This window comes from Hibiscus syriacus, unplaced genomic scaffold (assembly GCF_006381635.1).
Source record: "Hibiscus syriacus cultivar Baekdansim isolate YM2019G1 unplaced genomic scaffold, ASM638163v2 tig00110793_pilon, whole genome shotgun sequence".
Taxonomy (NCBI): domain Eukaryota; kingdom Viridiplantae; phylum Streptophyta; class Magnoliopsida; order Malvales; family Malvaceae; genus Hibiscus; species Hibiscus syriacus.
This window is the reverse complement of record NW_024062864.1, coordinates 142,703-158,990: the sequence shown is the minus strand read 5'-3', so window position 1 is coordinate 158,990 and position 16,288 is coordinate 142,703. Positions and strand designations below refer to the sequence as shown.

At 34.8% G+C, this 16,288-nt stretch overlaps 5 protein-coding genes across 6 annotated transcripts; 3 read left to right on the top strand and 2 right to left on the bottom strand.

Moving 5' to 3' along the window:
- The first annotated feature begins 1,438 nt into the window (after nucleotides 1-1,438).
- On the top strand, nucleotides 1,439-4,382 carry LOC120141037 (AT-hook motif nuclear-localized protein 7-like). Its single transcript, XM_039155980.1, has 6 exons — nucleotides 1,439-1,696; nucleotides 2,111-2,493; nucleotides 3,022-3,092; nucleotides 3,245-3,376; nucleotides 3,455-3,616; nucleotides 3,823-4,382. Exons 2-6 carry the CDS (start codon nucleotides 2,154-2,156, stop codon nucleotides 4,108-4,110), a joined length of 993 nt encoding a protein of 330 aa, XP_039011911.1. The 5' UTR covers nucleotides 1,439-1,696; nucleotides 2,111-2,153; the 3' UTR covers nucleotides 4,111-4,382.
- A 1,002-nt stretch (nucleotides 4,383-5,384) lies between these two features.
- On the bottom strand, nucleotides 5,385-6,076 carry LOC120141038 (protein cornichon homolog 4-like). The gene is made up of 4 exons (XM_039155981.1): nucleotides 5,973-6,076; nucleotides 5,710-5,891; nucleotides 5,513-5,635; nucleotides 5,385-5,431 (listed from the first exon to the last, which is right to left on the bottom strand). The coding sequence occupies exons 1-4, from the start codon at nucleotides 6,063-6,065 to the stop codon at nucleotides 5,398-5,400; spliced, it is 432 nt and encodes a 143-aa protein (XP_039011912.1). The 5' UTR covers nucleotides 6,066-6,076; the 3' UTR covers nucleotides 5,385-5,397.
- A 2,357-nt stretch (nucleotides 6,077-8,433) lies between these two features.
- On the top strand, nucleotides 8,434-10,901 carry LOC120141067 (probable protein S-acyltransferase 14). The gene is made up of 7 exons (XM_039156009.1): nucleotides 8,434-8,850; nucleotides 9,304-9,523; nucleotides 9,625-9,716; nucleotides 9,921-10,044; nucleotides 10,128-10,213; nucleotides 10,540-10,605; nucleotides 10,768-10,901. Exons 1-7 carry the CDS (start codon nucleotides 8,641-8,643, stop codon nucleotides 10,891-10,893), a joined length of 924 nt encoding a protein of 307 aa, XP_039011940.1. The 5' UTR covers nucleotides 8,434-8,640; the 3' UTR covers nucleotides 10,894-10,901.
- A 1,073-nt stretch (nucleotides 10,902-11,974) lies between these two features.
- On the top strand, nucleotides 11,975-14,053 carry LOC120141089. Of its 2 annotated transcripts, none has more exons than XM_039156027.1 (7): nucleotides 11,975-12,140; nucleotides 12,267-12,637; nucleotides 12,730-12,899; nucleotides 12,982-13,062; nucleotides 13,319-13,394; nucleotides 13,478-13,570; nucleotides 13,714-14,053. In XM_039156027.1, exons 2-7 carry the CDS (start codon nucleotides 12,280-12,282, stop codon nucleotides 13,752-13,754), a joined length of 819 nt encoding a protein of 272 aa, XP_039011958.1. In that variant the 5' UTR covers nucleotides 11,975-12,140; nucleotides 12,267-12,279; the 3' UTR covers nucleotides 13,755-14,053. The 2 variants fall into 2 exon arrangements, with proteins under 2 accessions (XP_039011958.1, XP_039011957.1); XM_039156026.1 differs by having other exon boundaries at nucleotides 11,977-12,140; nucleotides 13,694-14,053.
- Nucleotides 14,054-14,205: 152 nt separating this feature from the next.
- Nucleotides 14,206-15,829, bottom strand: LOC120141090 (40S ribosomal protein S13-like). Its single transcript, XM_039156029.1, has 5 exons — nucleotides 15,667-15,829; nucleotides 15,490-15,562; nucleotides 14,831-14,969; nucleotides 14,556-14,742; nucleotides 14,206-14,390 (listed from the first exon to the last, which is right to left on the bottom strand). The coding sequence occupies exons 1-5, from the start codon at nucleotides 15,687-15,689 to the stop codon at nucleotides 14,357-14,359; spliced, it is 456 nt and encodes a 151-aa protein (XP_039011960.1). The 5' UTR covers nucleotides 15,690-15,829; the 3' UTR covers nucleotides 14,206-14,356.
- Between the last annotated feature and the right edge of the window lie 459 nt (nucleotides 15,830-16,288).

The following is a 16,288-nucleotide window of genomic DNA, read 5'->3' as shown; positions in this document are numbered from 1 at the left end:
TTACTGTAGGGCCTTTGTCTTCACGCTTCACAGGCATGTGCTTGTACTTTTCTTTATTAAGTGTCAATCATCTCATATATAACTATTTTAGAGTAAAATATATAAATCATCCCTGATTATAAGGTATTAAAAGTAATTGAATATATTTTCGTACGAGCGTTAGGATTGGGCATAAATATTATTCAATTCCCTTACATGATTAGCACAGTCGCCTGCAGAGATTATCCAATAATAACCGGCCAACGGACAATCTGTCTTTCACCATCAGGTGACGCGATCACCACTCAGTCACCAACGCTCGTAATTAATTATCATCAACGAAAATCATAAACGCCAATTACAAAAATATTATATAAAAAAAGGACAAACAAGCAAAAAAAAAAAAAAAAAAAAGAAAGACCAGTCTACGGTGGCAGAACCGTGATTAAGAAAATAAGTCAAGGGCAATATCTAAGATGTTCACTCTTTATTGGCCCAAAAAAGACAAAAAGCAGGTTACCCAGCAAATAAAATGTTGAATAAAAATACTATTTATTTATTTAGAGAGGTTTTAATTTTAAAATATTTTATTAAAATAGCATAAGTTTAAAATAGGTGGGCTCGCCAACTCCAACTTTCCAGCTTTAAATGGGAATACACAAATAAATATTTGGGTAAACTATCATTTTTATTCTGTTTTAATACTTAAATTTTTATTTAGGTAAACCCTAAACCTTTACTTTTGGAATGGCCACTTTCTCATCAAACTTTAAAACATCGACACTGTCCTGTTCCTCATAGCACAACCATCAATTTGATTGCTTCAATTGTAGAAGTGGCTTGAGAACTCGCACTGACCCTTAGTGAAAATCGAGCAAAAGAAGGCGATGAATTGCCCTTTGGGATAAAGGTGGTGCTCAATGATTTCCTTATGGTTTCCGGGAAAGCTAACGAGGGTTTGAAAGAAAGTGACGGAAGAGAAGGGAAGGATTGAAGATAGGGTGTAAGAAGTGTGGCTCTCATATTTTTCCAATCCCCTTCAAGTCGTTAACATACGCATGGAAAATTGAAAACATGAAAGAACTCCACTTTAGTTTTTCTATTAAGTTTTTAACAATGAGGTATTAAAACGAAATAAAAACTAAATATTAGTTATAATTTTGAAAAAATGAAAGTTTAAGTACTAAAATAGGATAAAAGTAATAATTTAGGTATTAAACCTATTGTTTACCCTGAATATTTTAAGAAAGCTATTAACTTTACTTTTTCTCCCTATTTCACATATATTTTTTGACTAAATTACAATTTTATCCCATTTTTAATTCAATTCCCCCCCCTACCGGATGTCAAATCCCTTCTTAACCAGATTTTATATGTAGGAGCTTATCAATTTTACCAACTAATTATATTTATTAAGATTTTTTTCAGCCTTAATTTCACTTCTTTCTGTGTAAAAAAGTCTGATCAGACAAGGAAAATAAAAGAACCGGCCAGCGGTTTTCTGAAACCCCGTGTTTTTTTGTTTTGTTTTTCGTTTTAATCTCCGGGAAACAGGTTATTTTCTTTTTCTTCGAAAAAAAATTGGAAAAGAAATTTATGTTTGGCTGGATAGAAAAAGCTTTTGAAGTACTTTGCTTCGGTATAGGAAAATGTGAACAGATCTGAGGAACAGTGTAAGAGGAGAGTTCTTTCCGGGCTGTGTATTTGGAAGTTACAGGTCATGATCTCGACATTTAACATCGTTTAACTTGGAAATTTGTTTTTTCTGTTAAAAAAATCCCTGCTTTAATGTTGTCATGCTTAACTATCAGTTTTTTTCTAGGTTGATTAGATAATTATTTATTTCACAGTAAATTTTAATTTTGTGTTAAGGGGCTGATCATGATGACTAAACTGAAAGCTGAGCATTTTTTCCTTTTTCAAAGTATCTATCTTGACTACAACTTACAATAAAATTTTAGCTTCTAAATCTGTTTACTTTCTTTTGTGTGTGTGTGTGTGTGTGTGTGAAGTTTAATGTATTTCGAAGTTGTAATGATCTTTGTTTCATCTGCAAGTGAAAGATAACTATGAGGACATTGTATTTTTTGTTAGTTTTCTGGTTTTTGATTGGTGGATTTCTGTTTTGTAGTTGACTGACTTCGAGTTTCTGTTAAGTATAATTTAATATTTGCATGGACAAAAATCCGGGTGTTACAGTAATAGGAGCAGAAGCTCCTTCGGCTTATCAAATGGCGCCGAGAACCGAAAATGCCAACCAGAATGGCAGTGTCTCGACAGCGGTGGATGTTACACCAGTTAGTGTAGGGTTAACTGGTAGCATAGAAAAGAAAAAGAGAGGTAGACCTAGGAAATACGGGCCCGACGGGATGATGGCGAGGGCATTGTCGCCCATGCCTATTTCCTCGTCTGCCCCACTCGGCGAGTTCTCGAGTAATGGCGGAAAGCGCGGGAGAGGGCGAGGTAGCGGGTACCATATTAAGCATCACAAGGGACTGGACATGGAGAATTTAGGTAATAAGCCCTTTTAGCATGCTGTTGTCTTAGTTGAACTCGATCTTGTTATAGTTTTGGTAGCAGATAGTAATGTTTCTGGTTCGAGACTAAGAACAATTAGTCGTGCACTAGTGTTTCGAAACAGGTCACCTAGTGGATTCGGAATTTTCCGAATGCCGTTTTGAAAGATCCTATATCTGAAGTTGGTAATACTTGTTGAACTATACCCCAAAAATATTAAAAGTTCAGATCTGGAAGGATATTTCTGGTTTCTGCTAACGAAAAAGTTGTCTTTTCTTGTGCATGTATGAGGTTTGAGGAATATTCTTCTGGTATCGTAGATTTCTTTTCATCAATGATTTTTTGAGACGCTCTCTCTGTTAGTAATGTCTGGTTGAAGGGGCTTTGTCGTAGAAATCCGTTGTTTGAAATCATGCCAATCTCAACCATGTAGTAGATCTATGTTTGCTTGACAAACAGGGTAAAGTGTATGTCATCCGTAATTTATTCATTTCACCTAACAGTGAAATTCCTTATTTCCTATAGGTGAATGGGCTGCTTCTTCGACTGTCGGGGCGAATTTTATTCCTCATGTTATCACGGTCAATGCCGGTGAGGTAAGTTTCGATATGGGAAAGACAGAAGAACATTCTTATGCATCATTTCTATCATTGTCAGACTTATGTAGACTTTCTGCGTCCATCCTTTTTTGTGGCTGATACTAGTGATCTTTCCCTTGGCTCATATCTTATTTTTGTGGTGTTCGAAGGATGTTACGATGAAGGTAATTTCGTTTTCTCAACAAGGACCGAGAGCTATCTGCATCATATCTGCTAATGGAGTAATTTCAAATGTTACACTTCGTCAGCCCGATTCTTCTGGGGGCACTCTGACGTACGAGGTTAGGTGATTTTGAAATTACAATACATTTCGATATATACCGAGTTACATTGTTTTGTTCTTTTGGTCCTTGATATAGGGTCGCTTCGAGATACTTTCCTTGTCCGGGTTCTTCATGCCTACAGAAACTCAAGGAACAAGAAGCCGATCCGGCGGGATGAGTGTATCTTTGGCAAGCGCTGATGGCCGTGTTGTAGGAGGAGGAGTTGCTGGCCTTCTGATAGCTGCCAGTGCTGTACAGGTAAAGCCTTTAAGTGCAATTTTCCTTCCACCTTTTAGAAGCGATCATTGATCGTCTACTGGCCCTCGTACTAGTAGTCCGAGACCCCGAGCAATATGAACATCTAATTAAACATGCCGAACCTTGTACTCTGAGAAAAATACATAAGATATCTTTCAAAATGAATCTGGGTCTCGAACTCATTGTTTAATCTTGTGTGTTATCAGGTTGTGGTGGGCAGCTTCTTACCGGGAAACCAGAATGACCATAAACCCAAGAAGCAGAAAATTGAGTCCATCCCAGCGACTGTTGCGCTGAACCCAAGCATTGTCGCTGCACCGGCCTCCAATGCCGAAAAAGAGGATGTCATAGATGTAGTTTCGCCCCAACAAAATTCCAATGCCCTGAAACCAAACCTCGCTACTGCCACCTTCCATAGAGAAAATTGGGCGACCGCCAATCAAGATCCAAGGAATTCGGCAACCGATATCAACATTTCTTCGCCTGCAGGTTAATCCGATAAAATTACATTCGATCATCTTGGACTCGTGAGGCGGAGTAGATTAAAAGCCCCTGATATTTCTTTCATCAAAGAGTAGAGAGTGTTAATGTGTTGTCGAATGTTTTAATGTAGGATAAAGTAGGGTTTAACATTCCTCCTGATAGATATCCAGCTACGTTTTAGTGTCTCGGGCAAAGACATACATTGGTTTTTTCTTCTTTACCCTGATTGATGAGAACTGCCCTAGATCCTCGATGATCTCCAAGTTATGTAGTGAAATTTTCACCAGTTTTATTTGATCTGCTTTCATTGATCCTTCAACAAAATGATTGTTAAATTCTGATAAACATGTTACCGGCAAGTGCTGGTGTATTGATAAAAAGTCTTGGGATTATTACAATGGGTAATATATGTTCAGAATCTTAACCACTGATATGACTATGGTATGTTATTTAATTAATAAGAATCATGTTATGAATATGATCTTTTTAAAATGTTATTAAGCATGCCATTTGCTATTTGATGATTTGAATTGTTAATTATGATTCTGTTCTAATTGCTTATATATTTTATGATTATTGTTAGCGTGTGATTAATTTTTCATGCAAAAGAATTCCGAGAGGAGTTTGTGAAGTTGAACCGATTAAAGAATCAGTAAGAATTTCATGATACCAAATCACGAGTATTAGTATTAATAACTAGCTTATGATATATATACCTATCGATACTATTGTTCATTTTACGGTTAGTTTTAAAACATCGAAGTTAAAAGCGATATTGATATATTTAAAATGTATCGATACATGTAGAGAACTTTTGAAAATTTTAATTATTACCCCAAAGCTTCCTAGTTTTGTAAAAAGGTCCATACAATTCAAAATTGACTTAGAATTGATACTTTCGAATTTTGATTTGGTACAATTACATTTTTGTCATGCTGCTTGTATTACTTACAATAACACCCTTGCATGTTTGAATATGCCACGAAAGTTTTTAGAAGTTTCAGTTTTGTTTCTACTTCGACTCTTGTATGTGACGTCTCCTGTCCGTGCATGACTTTCGTGCCGCGTAAGGAGTGTCTCTCAAGTTCCAGCCGGACTTCACCCTAATTGTTGCATTCATATTCATAAAAAAGTTGTAACAAAAGAAACCCTCATACACTGCTTCTGCACCTCAATTCACATGGAAAATTGTATCAGGTGAATGAAATGTTGCAGCGAACTGAAAGAACAAGGGCCAAGGGTCAAATTGAAAGAAAATAACCAAATTTACGTATTAAACCTAGGCCAAAAGCCTGTGTTTAATAATTATCAGTTCCTACGGTCCAAATCAACCTGAAACACATTTAAAGAAGAGACTTGATTGTTTGATAAATAAATAAATAAAAAGAAAATGTATTTTGTGGGGATAATTACCAAAAGATAAAAACAAAAAAAAGCATAGAAAGATAGCCAAGTTTGATAAGTCGTTGCTTCTTTTCCCAGTTAAGCTGATTAAATATCTCTGTTACATCAACTAAATGTTTTCTCCTCCTATACCTGTTGATTCAATCATCATTAATGGTAATAATTAAGGATTAATGGAGAAAAACATGGCGTGTTAGAAAACTTACAAACTGAAATTATAGTATAAATATGGGAGAGACAGGAAACAAAGGAGATAATGTCCTGTGATTAAACAGGCTAAACAGAAAACGGCTTGGATTATGAACTCCGGCACCACGAATTTGTTTATCCGTGCCGCGGAATCGTAATGATTGATGTAATCGATTTCCAAATCAATAAGACATATGAGCTGCAATGTTACATGAATTAAAACCATTATTACCAAGTTAATGTATTAATGATGAAGAATGGGAATAAAGAAGGGATTGACCTGATAACAGATAATGGAGAGGAGAGAGATGAGGAAGAAGAAGGTCACGAGCCATCCTAACAGATTCCCCATGCCCAACTTCTTCCTATCCATACCTCTATCTTTCTGTGCTTTGTTTTGTTTTAACATATATATATATATTATTAATTTCTGAATCAATTTCCATGCCGCCAATAGGGGATATTGTTGCCATTGGCTGAGAATAAAGAGCTTATGAAACAAAGATTATTCAGCCACTGGTTATAGATGTATATATTTTAAATGTCAAATTAATGACAATTAATCACGTTTGTGTTTTACTAACGAAGAAACTATTTTATTTTTGGTTTGGGTTTACACAATTTCTCTCCCTTCTTTTAAAGAATGAAAACTCGATAACTTTAAATTATTTATATTATCGGGTTAAAATGATAAATTATTTTATCTGAGATAAATATAAGTACATTTTATTTGTTTATATATATATATATATATATATATATATGATCAAGAATTGTCAGTTTATTAATTGAGATAGGACATTATAAAATTATATTATGAGACGATTTTTTTAATCTAATTTATCGTATTTATAAAAGTTGCTCTCTCGTTACCTTACTTTCAATACTGAATTTTTTGTGATAACTTTCCACGATCCATTGTAGAATTTCACCAAAAATATTAAAATTCTATTAATTTATTATACATTATTTCTAGAAGATGATCATCTATATACAAATATCTTAAAGGATCCATAATCATGGAGTTACCAAACTTGACCGGAGGCTTCTGGAACATTATTCTACATTCATAATTTAGGCTCATAAGACTTTATTTTATTATTCTTGAATGTATAATGTGGTATATGATGCTTAATTTTATATAATCATGTGCACAATTTTTTTCATTCAACATTTAGTAATTGTATGGAAAAAAATTAAATTTGTAAAAAATTATTAGATATTTTTCTTTTAAATTTATATAATATTTTAAAAAAACTTCATCATAAAAAAAATTTTTTATATATAATTATAAAAAATAAAAATTCACATATGATATTATAAATTAGATTAACATTTATGTATAATTTTTAAAATTTTCGCATAAAGAATAATGTGAAAAATTAGAAATTGGGCCTATTTTGGGCTGAGGAGATGTTTATACGAGTCTGGCTTGGATTGGACCTGCCACACCTCGTCCGAAAGAGTAGAAATGAGGGTATAAGTCGGAACAATCAAAATAAGAATTATAATGTAACAAATAAATAAGGGTAAAGTACACAAATGGTCCCCCGTCTATAGAAAACTGTTTTATTGACTCCTTCAACTATTAAAAGTTATAAAATGGTCATTCAACTATAGGATGCTATTTTTGTTGAGTGTCTCGACTATTAAAAGTTATAAAATGATCACTCGACTATTCATATGCGTCAAACTCGTCTTTTCCTTTAAAAATTGACAATCGTCTGAACTGGACGTGAACATGCTGGTTGAGATATGCTAAAATCATATTTTAACGATTTATAATAGTATCGTCGTTGCTTTCAAGCACTGGCTCGATAGCATAATATAAATAGAGAGTTGATCCATAAAATATAACTCATACGATTCTAAGATAAGATTTTATCACATCTCAATCAATAGGTTAACGTCCAGCTTAGAGAACCGTCAAATTTTTAACAGAAAATGACAAGTTAAAATATATAAATATTTGGATGACTATTTTGTAACTTTTAATAGTCAGAAGACTTAATAAAATAATACTCTATAGTTGGGGGATCATTTGCGTATTTACCCAATAAATAATAAGAAATATAATGTAAGAAATTGTATTTATGGATTTTTATATTTTTCTATAATTTGTGAAAAATATGATTTTTTTAAATTTAAAGATTAATTTAAATTTTGTGAACAGAGATCATTTAAAAAAAGTTACAGTGACCCACTCAATATATATATTAATTTGTAAATTGGTTTCTTAGATATTTAAATTGTAATAATATTATGGGTAAACTGCACGTTTAGTACTCTAATTATCATTTTTATTTTATTTTAGTCACTCAATTATTTTTTTTATAATTATACTTAACGTTCAGTTTAATTTCATTTTGATCACTTACTGTTAAAAAAATTAATAAAAGTGTTGACATTATATTTTTTATTTTTCAATAATGACATATATTATTTTATGATGACACGTTAATATTATTATCAATATTTTTAACATAAATGACCAAAATAAAATCAAAATTACACGTTAGATATCATTGTATAACTTATTACGAAATAAAAGTAATATCTAAGATACTAAACACATGTACATGGTTTACGCTAATAAAATTTGTTTCGGAAAAAAACATATTTAAATTGATTAAAAAACTGAAAATTAACTAAAAACTTGAAACACTGTTCAAATCCCATAAATTCTAGCTACACGCGAGACTTTCCCCTTACAGGATTTTGTAGGGGAAAAAATCTTTGGAAAAAAAAAGACGCTTTTCTTTTTATTGTTTCACTTCCATCCCTGTTTCCTTATCGACTGTTCCCAATTGGAAAACCACGGCTTGCTTCATCCTCTGAGTCGTTTAGGCGACCTTAATTACGAATCCAGCTCTTAATACTCACAAGCAGTGTTAGAAAAAAGATACACAAGTCTCAACTTTTTTGACTTATTTGTTAGCTTGGGTATTATGCACAGATCTGGAGCAACGATGGCTTGGAACGTGTTCAAGTTTTGCACGGCTCTCAGGGGTCTGGGCTCGATAATGATCCTCTTGGTTCTAGGGATCGTGGGTGTCACTTATTACTCTGTCGTTTTGACTATTTATGGCCCAGCTTTATTCGATGGTGGCTTTGGTTCTCTTACTGCTGCTGTTATCTTGCTCTTGTTTCATTGTTTCGTAAGTCCCCCCCCCCCAAATGAATCTTCTTTTGTTTCTTTGATACTTCTTGTTACTTGGGTTCTCTTAGGCTTTGCATGTTTGGCCTCTGAATTAGACATCTTGAAATTTAACTAAGAAAGACTGACTTTTTGTTAAAATTATTGAAATTGGTTTTGAAAAGATCCAAACTTGAGTTTTGCGTTTGTTTATTTATTAGTCAATGATCTTTCTAGATCTTAATTTTTCTTTCTTTTCGCCTTAGTTGTTGTGAATTCTTACATTTTTCATATTTAGAAAGGAAAAATCTGAAGTATTTTTAGAATAAAAGGCTCCATTTAGGACCTTTTTCTATATTTGGTTTCTGGGATTGTTTAATGTAATCACATTGCTAAAGGAATGAAAAATAATAGATGATTTAATTGTATTGTGGAACTAATTATAGATGTTGGTACTTTCGATGTGGTTCTGCAGCTGGTGATGCTGTTATGGAGTTACTTTTCTGTTGTTTTGACGGATCCGGGTGGCGTGCCACCTAACTGGAGGCCAGCTATGGATGAGGAGAGAGGGGAGGTTGACCCGTTGAACGGTTTGGAGTTTGACAGTTCGCAGCCAGACACATTAAATCAAAGAATTCGATATTGTTGGAAATGCAACCAGCTGAAACCACCTCGCTGCCATCATTGTTCTGTTTGTGCGTTCTCCATACACCCAAGTTCTACGTTTCTTTTTCCTAATTTGCTAATAATGTTGTAATTGTCGATGACCAGTTGCATATCTATATCATTGTTTCAGGTGGGCGGTGTGTGCTAAAGATGGATCATCATTGTGTGTGGGTTGTGAATTGTGTTGGTGCACAAAATTACAAGTATTTCCTGCTTTTCTTGGTATGTTTGCTTTATTTTCGAATCAGTTTTCTTTTCTATACATTTTATGCTTTTGAAGTTTCACCTTTAGCTTCAAGAAGTTCCTATTTTCAAGTCTCTTCCGGAAATATAAATTAAGTTGTGGAGTGTTTCTTTTATAAAAGCATAAAACGAGCTTCGGTTTTCTTGGCATTACTTTGACTATGTATTCGAACATAAATGCAGTTTTACACATTCCTCGAGACCACTCTTGTGACTTTGGCCTTGTTGCCACATTTATTAGCATTCTTCAGTGATGGAGAAGTCCCTGGAAGCCCCGGCACCCTTGCTACCACTTTCCTTTCCTTTGGTATGGACTGTTTGGAATTATTTTCTGATCTGATTAGCTTCTGTGACTACCTAGAAATGTGTGACCATGTTCTCTTGTTACAGTTTTGAATTTGGCATTTGCATTGAGCGTCTTGGGGTTTTTGATCATGCACATATCTTTGGTGGCAGCTAATACCACAACTATTGAGGTACTGTTATATTCTCGTCATCTCGAAGTGTAATCTCATGTCATACTAGTTGGTACTAGTTGGTTCTTCTGGCATTTGTCATTATTTATTATTTTAGAATTTAGTACCATTTCGTAATACGAGTAGACATGCAAAACCGTTATTGTGATTAACCGAATCGTTCTTGTCCTAAAGAGGGAGAAAAAGAAGCATTAATGTTCGGAGGAACTTATATATCATAACAGATTAACCGGATATCGTCAATACAAATTTAGGGACACCTGTTAGCTAATCTTTAAGAATGCTGCACAAGTTACTGATAAAATCTGTGTCTGTCTTCGAAACAGGCATACGAGAAGAAAACCACTCCAAAATGGTGTTATGACCTTGGTCGGAAGGAAAATTTTGAACAGGTTAACTGTTTCTACAAATACATTGCTCTTTTCCCTTATGCGTATTTCTTGCATCGAAGAAAAAAAGGGAAGCATTGATAGTATTTGGTCTTGTAGCTGGCTTTTTGTGCGTACTAACTGTTGTCTGTTTACTAAGTTTTGGTGGTGTTGGTCTATATATAGGTGTTTGGAACCGACAAGCGATACTGGTTCATTCCGGGTTATTCAGAGGAGGATTTACGACGGATACCAGCACTTCAGGGTCTTGAATATCCATCAAAGCCTGATTTTGATTCCCAGGAGTTCTAAAATAGAAACCTCCACGGCCAGGAGACTTTTCTCCTCACGGTTGATACAGAAGCCTCGCCGGTTGCTCCCTTTATTAGGTATATCACACTTGGCGTCGGGTTTCGTCTTCTAACTGTTCATTCCCACAGGCATCTTCACGTATATATTACAGTCGATCGAGAGAGAGAGAGAGAGAATATCAAGCATGGTTAAAATGGTGGAGGGGTGATGGCCTGACAGATCTTATAGTAATTTTATGTTATTTTCTGATTGTATTGGCGGAGCAGTAGGCTTAGGTTGTGGAATGTTGTTATGGTTATTGTAGATTTGTTGTGACGTACATACTGATTTGAAGGGAATATAGAGATTGCTTTTGGTGTTTCTTCTTTTTGGTCATTTCCTATTATGTAGTTACAAGGATTTTGATCATATTAGGACTTAAAGTCTATTATATTAGATTTTCTTAATGAAAACATTAGTATGTGTTTGGTCTCTCTTCAAATCTATTCGTCACATTAAAAACCATCATTTTTATTTACATTTTCTATATAAGTCTTGGAGGAATACAAAGGTAATATTTATTTAAAGATTCTCTTTTAAATATATCAAAAGTATTTATATTATTTTAAAATTGATTTTTCATACTATTTTTATTTAAAATTTTTGGTACATCCTCTAATCATTTTTCAATTTTATAATTAGTCGTTGAACTAAAAGTTAGAATAAAAAAATCAGAATCCAAAATAAATATCGTAATATCCCCTCTCTAGAGATATAGATAAATAATTACTGTAATGGTTATATATATTTTCAATTATATTTTTAAATTATCAAATAAAAGTAGAAAATAATATTCATATCAAGTTAAATAGGATGATTTTTACTAAGGTTCGAGATAAATTCAAATTAATAAATGTCAGATAAATTTTTCTAGGCTCTTTCTATATATCTATCACGTTTTCATAATTTCAATTAATAAAAAGTAATTATTTTTATATTATTAATTTAATTGTAATTATTTTTCAAGATGAATAAAACCGGAACATTCCAGCTTTAGCTTGCATATGAAAAATTGGGATTACGTGTCTCCTTCTCGAACGTGCTTGTTAATTCCCCCGAAATCAATGGAGGGGAGAGCAATTTTGGCCACCACACAGAAAGAAAAACAAGGACCCTAAACATCCTCCCGCTTCATTTCAAATCCACCTGCTAATCATCTATTCTTTCACCTTCTATCTTGATTCCGCATCGACAAGTGGGTTATTCAGGTCGGTTCTACATTTGCTATTGTCTGTGTTTTTCTTTTTTCAATCAATTGTATGCAATTTCTTGTGCATTACCTTAAGCTGAATTCCGATTCCATCTTTTGAAACTTGCTATGTTGTTTTCTTCAGACTTGCATACAAAATGCAGAGGGGAAGAGAAGGCAAAAGGGACCTCTTCGATGCGGGCGACCCATTTGATGCCATCCAGAGGTTGGGAAGCTTTGGATCCCGTGAAACTATGATGTCCGGCCTCTTTGGAGGCAGAGATCCTTTCGATGATCCCTTCTTCACTCGTCCCTTCGATAGCATGTTCGAACCTAGCATCTTCGGTCCAAGTACTCCATCTCGTGAAGCACCACCCAAGGGCGATGGAGGAAAGGGAATACTTATAGAAGAATTGAACTCCGATGAGGAAAATAGAGAAAGTGTTAAAGGTATCACTAAGCATGTCGGGTCTGGAAAGGAACCATCTATCGAGCACCCGGATGATAGCGATGACGGTAAATTGAATTTAAATTTGGATCGGTGCATTTGTTTAATTAATATCTGTATTTTTTGTGAGTTGCAATGATTGTTGTTGCATATTTATCAGATGGGAAGATTCAGAGTGTTAATTATAGAAATGAGAATGACAGCCACAGGGTGAAAGGCTCAAAGTTACAGGCTCGTAGTTATAGTTTCCAGACTTCAAGAGTTACATATGGAGGTGTAGATGGAACTTATTACACTTCTACGAAAAACAGGAAGACGGGCAGCGATGGAGTGAGTAACTTTTTTTTTCCGAGGAGTGATCGATTATGGTTCAAATGCTTATTGTATTCGATATCGGTGTTGGTTGTTTCAGGTGGTGATTGAGGAGAGAAAAGAAGCAGATACAACAACGGGTCAAGCAACACATAGTATTTCTAGAGGAATTCATGATAAGGTAACTTTGTTCCATTGGTTTCTTGTGGAACAATTAATAAACGGGTCCAGGCTTAATGAATGCAGTTATACATGTCCAATATTTTACGAAATAACTGCAACTTTGGGTGTGTTCTTAAATTACATACCCTCAACAATTCATTGCGAACAGATTACGATCCGATTCCGAACCAAGTTGATTCGCAGTTATCTATTTAATTGTTGCTTTGCGACTTATTTTTATGGCCTACCTAAGAAACTGATGGTAATTTGCGCAGGGCTATTCTGTTACAAGGAAGCTGAATGAAGATGGTAAGGTGGACACAACAGAGACATTACACAACTTGAATGAAGGTGTGTTCCTTGGTTGCGTGTTGTGATTATTGAAGAACATTGTGCCTGAATGGAACTGTATTTTCGTATTGTGATTTTATTAGATGAACTTACGGAATTCGAAAAGGCTTGGAAAGGTAATGGTGATGGTCATTTGACTGGTTGGAGTGATGTATTTAGCAAGCCTGCTAATGCTGGTACACATTTCTTTTAACCTTCTATATAAAAGGTTTCATTTTAATGGATTTGGCAACATTCATTGTCATTCCATTTGACATCATTTCTTTCATTTTCTTTTTGAATGTCGAATTTGAATGTAGGATCTGTAAATAATGAACAGATGGGGTTGGCAGTGAAGGACAGTTGGAGACATCCATATAGAGAGCAGGGTGAAAAAGGTAGAAATCAAGGTGCAAACACTGGGGGTAGAACCAAGAAGGTCGTTAGGATTAATATAGAATGAACCAGGTGTGACCATACACCGGATATACCGTTTTGGTCCCGGCCCTATTGCTCATTGGGGTCTAGCAATATCACCAAAACATCGACCTTTTCTCAGTTAAGTTGAACCATCTATCATCCTGCTAGATATGTTTTTGTTTGGGAATTTCTGGTAAACAGCAGAGTACATAAACATTAGAAACTTTTCATTATTGAGTTGTTTTGCATTAACGCAAGGATTAATCCTTGGCTCTTTCTTGGTTGTGTAAAAGATTCTTGAATTGTTCTTCAATAAGATATTGACAATAGTTTCTGTTCTGTCGTCTACTCCGTTGTTTAGTAAAAAAAAATCAAAGCAAAAACCTCTGGCTTTATATAAAGAAAGATGAAATATTCCAATCTACTAAACATAAATTTCACACGCACGAATCTCAATTTCAAACCATAAGTGAACTAATTCTTTAACAGCAATAATAAGATGTAAAACAAAAAGTTTGAGTCCTGCTGGTCTACCCCGGAGAACAGTTCAAAATGCGAATTTTCTAGGCCACAAGGGTGCTGGCAGTGGTTGACTCGCTGGATAGAGGAAAAGAAAGTATACAAGTTAAAACCAATCTTAAGACAAGAGAGTAGAGTGTGACGGCAATAACCACACAAAAATGAGACAATTTTATCTAGTGTTAGCGTAGAAAGGCAGAAAGCCTCTGATCATTACTAATGAAGCAGGTAACAAGTACTCACTATTTCCACACAGGCGGTAATTTCTTTGTCTTCTTGTAATAACGGGCGAGGCGGTGGATCCTGCTCTCGACCAAGATCAACCTAAACTTGGAATCCTTGTCTTTCCGGTTCCTCTCGAGATGCTTTCTTATGGCAACGGCTTTCTTAATTAGGTGGTACAAATCCTCAGGTATTTCAGGAGCAAGACCTGACAAAGACAAATGGACGAGTTGAATGTCTGATGTTCCAATCTGAAGGAAAACGCAGTAACAGAAAATATCAAAATGAAGACGTGCCATGGGCTTTCAGTATCCGCAAAATCTTGCTGCCTGTAACACTCTTCACCTGAGCAATCCCATGAGAATCTCGGAGAATGACACCGATTTGAGATGGGGTCAAACCCTTCTTTGCAAACTTGCAAATGTTATCCTCCATCTAAAAGAAGAAATCGTGAGTAGGGTTTTTCAAATGCACATTACATGAGGAAGATTGAGTTAACCATTACTATTACTCCATCCAGTCCAACACTAAAATTTCCAACTAGAATGATGGGCATTTGCGGGACACAGAAACCAAAATAATATCTTCTAATAAGCAGGAAGCAATGAGTATTAGGATTCGACATTTCAGAAATTTGAGAAACGAAATATTGAAACATAAGCAAACGCAATATCAAACTTTAATTTTCTCTTGGGCTTTAGATTTTAAGCACAGAGCATAACATCACATCGTATTGTATTGTGGAAGACGAGGATAACAACGTCTCGGTGTTGTATTTGTTAAAGCAAGCGATTCCTCAAGGATTCAATCCACATAAGTCACTAAAAAGAGTTTGTTTCAGTGGTCATAACCATTTAGAAAAGAACAGCCGAATTTCGTTTAAAAAGAAGTTCAATCATTCATTTTATAACTAAATCAATTTAAAGTTAAGGGCATGATTGAAAGGGTGACTCACATCTTGAGAAGAGATCTTCAACCAACTAGGTGGAGTTCTCTTGTATGGCAGAGCAGATGCAGAAATACCCTTGCTGCAGAAACGGAAGTACAATAAAAGAAAATGAAGTAAATCACAATAGATAATCATAGGGCTGTTAAGGATAAAAAGAAAACAAATGTGGAAGAAAATACAAACCCTCGGCTGTGCATACGACCCATGGTGCTCCCTCAAGCTCTGCTGCTTCTCCTCTAATCTGTCTTGCTAGCTTAATTGCAATGAGCAAATAAACCCTAGACTCAAAATGGAGGTTTGGGCTAGTGTTTTTATAAGCGGGCTCTTATTTCTTCCCCATTGACGGTCTAGTTTACAAATACTGGATTTCCTCGGCCTCCTTAAGCTATTATATACATGATACATAGGCCGAGAAAGCTTCATTTGCAAAATGAGCCGAGCAAGTTCTTAGTGAATATATAGCAAAAGAAAAAGGGGAAGCTTAGCAATTTAAAAAAAAAAATCGCAAAAGATGACTATGATCCTCAATAATTGAAATTCAATCAAATTATTAAATTTTTTTAGGGTAATCTATGCTAAATACCACGCATCTTTAAGTCAGGGCTCGAAAATACCATCGACGTTTTAATTTTGTCAATTTTAACACGGACGTTTATGTTTCACTACAATTTTGTCACTCCGTCGTTAATCCATTAACGGGACGATGACATTACATTTTTTTCCGTGACGACGATGACATGACACCTTCATCAAAATGATGTCGTTTTGATGTTCAAAAAGCTCAAAACGACATCGTTTTGTTGAT

Excerpts from the sequence above, each read along its gene's own strand:
- LOC120141038 (XM_039155981.1), bottom strand. The coding sequence starts at position 6,065 with ATGGATAGGAAGAAGTTGGGCATGGGGAATCTGTTAGGATGGCTCGTG. Across the intron at positions 5,636-5,709 it reads TTATACTATAATTTCAGTTT|GTATAGGAGGAGAAAACATT; the intron begins GTAAGTTTTCTA and ends TTGAATCAACAG. Across the intron at positions 5,432-5,512 it reads TTTTTTGTTTTTATCTTTTG|GTTGATTTGGACCGTAGGAA; the intron begins GTAATTATCCCC and ends AATGTGTTTCAG.
- LOC120141089 (XM_039156026.1), top strand. The coding sequence starts at position 12,280 with ATGCAGAGGGGAAGAGAAGGCAAAAGGGACCTCTTCGATGCGGGCGAC. Across the intron at positions 12,638-12,729 it reads CCCGGATGATAGCGATGACG|ATGGGAAGATTCAGAGTGTT; the intron begins GTAAATTGAATT and ends CATATTTATCAG. Across the intron at positions 13,063-13,318 it reads CTAGAGGAATTCATGATAAG|GGCTATTCTGTTACAAGGAA; the intron begins GTAACTTTGTTC and ends TAATTTGCGCAG.
- LOC120141067 (XM_039156009.1), top strand. The coding sequence starts at position 8,641 with ATGCACAGATCTGGAGCAACGATGGCTTGGAACGTGTTCAAGTTTTGC. Across the intron at positions 9,717-9,920 it reads AGTATTTCCTGCTTTTCTTG|TTTTACACATTCCTCGAGAC; the intron begins GTATGTTTGCTT and ends ACATAAATGCAG. Across the intron at positions 10,214-10,539 it reads CTAATACCACAACTATTGAG|GCATACGAGAAGAAAACCAC; the intron begins GTACTGTTATAT and ends TCTTCGAAACAG.
- LOC120141090 (XM_039156029.1), bottom strand. The coding sequence starts at position 15,689 with ATGGGTCGTATGCACAGCCGAGG. Across the intron at positions 14,970-15,489 it reads TGAAGATCTCTTCTCAAGAT|ATGGAGGATAACATTTGCAA; the intron begins GTGAGTCACCCT and ends TTCTTCTTTTAG. Across the intron at positions 14,743-14,830 it reads GCGGATACTGAAAGCCCATG|GTCTTGCTCCTGAAATACCT; the intron begins GCACGTCTTCAT and ends TGTCTTTGTCAG.
- LOC120141037 (XM_039155980.1), top strand. The coding sequence starts at position 2,154 with ATGGACAAAAATCCGGGTGTTACAGTAATAGGAGCAGAAGCTCCTTCG. Across the intron at positions 3,377-3,454 it reads GGGGCACTCTGACGTACGAG|GGTCGCTTCGAGATACTTTC; the intron begins GTTAGGTGATTT and ends TCCTTGATATAG. Across the intron at positions 3,617-3,822 it reads TAGCTGCCAGTGCTGTACAG|GTTGTGGTGGGCAGCTTCTT; the intron begins GTAAAGCCTTTA and ends GTGTGTTATCAG.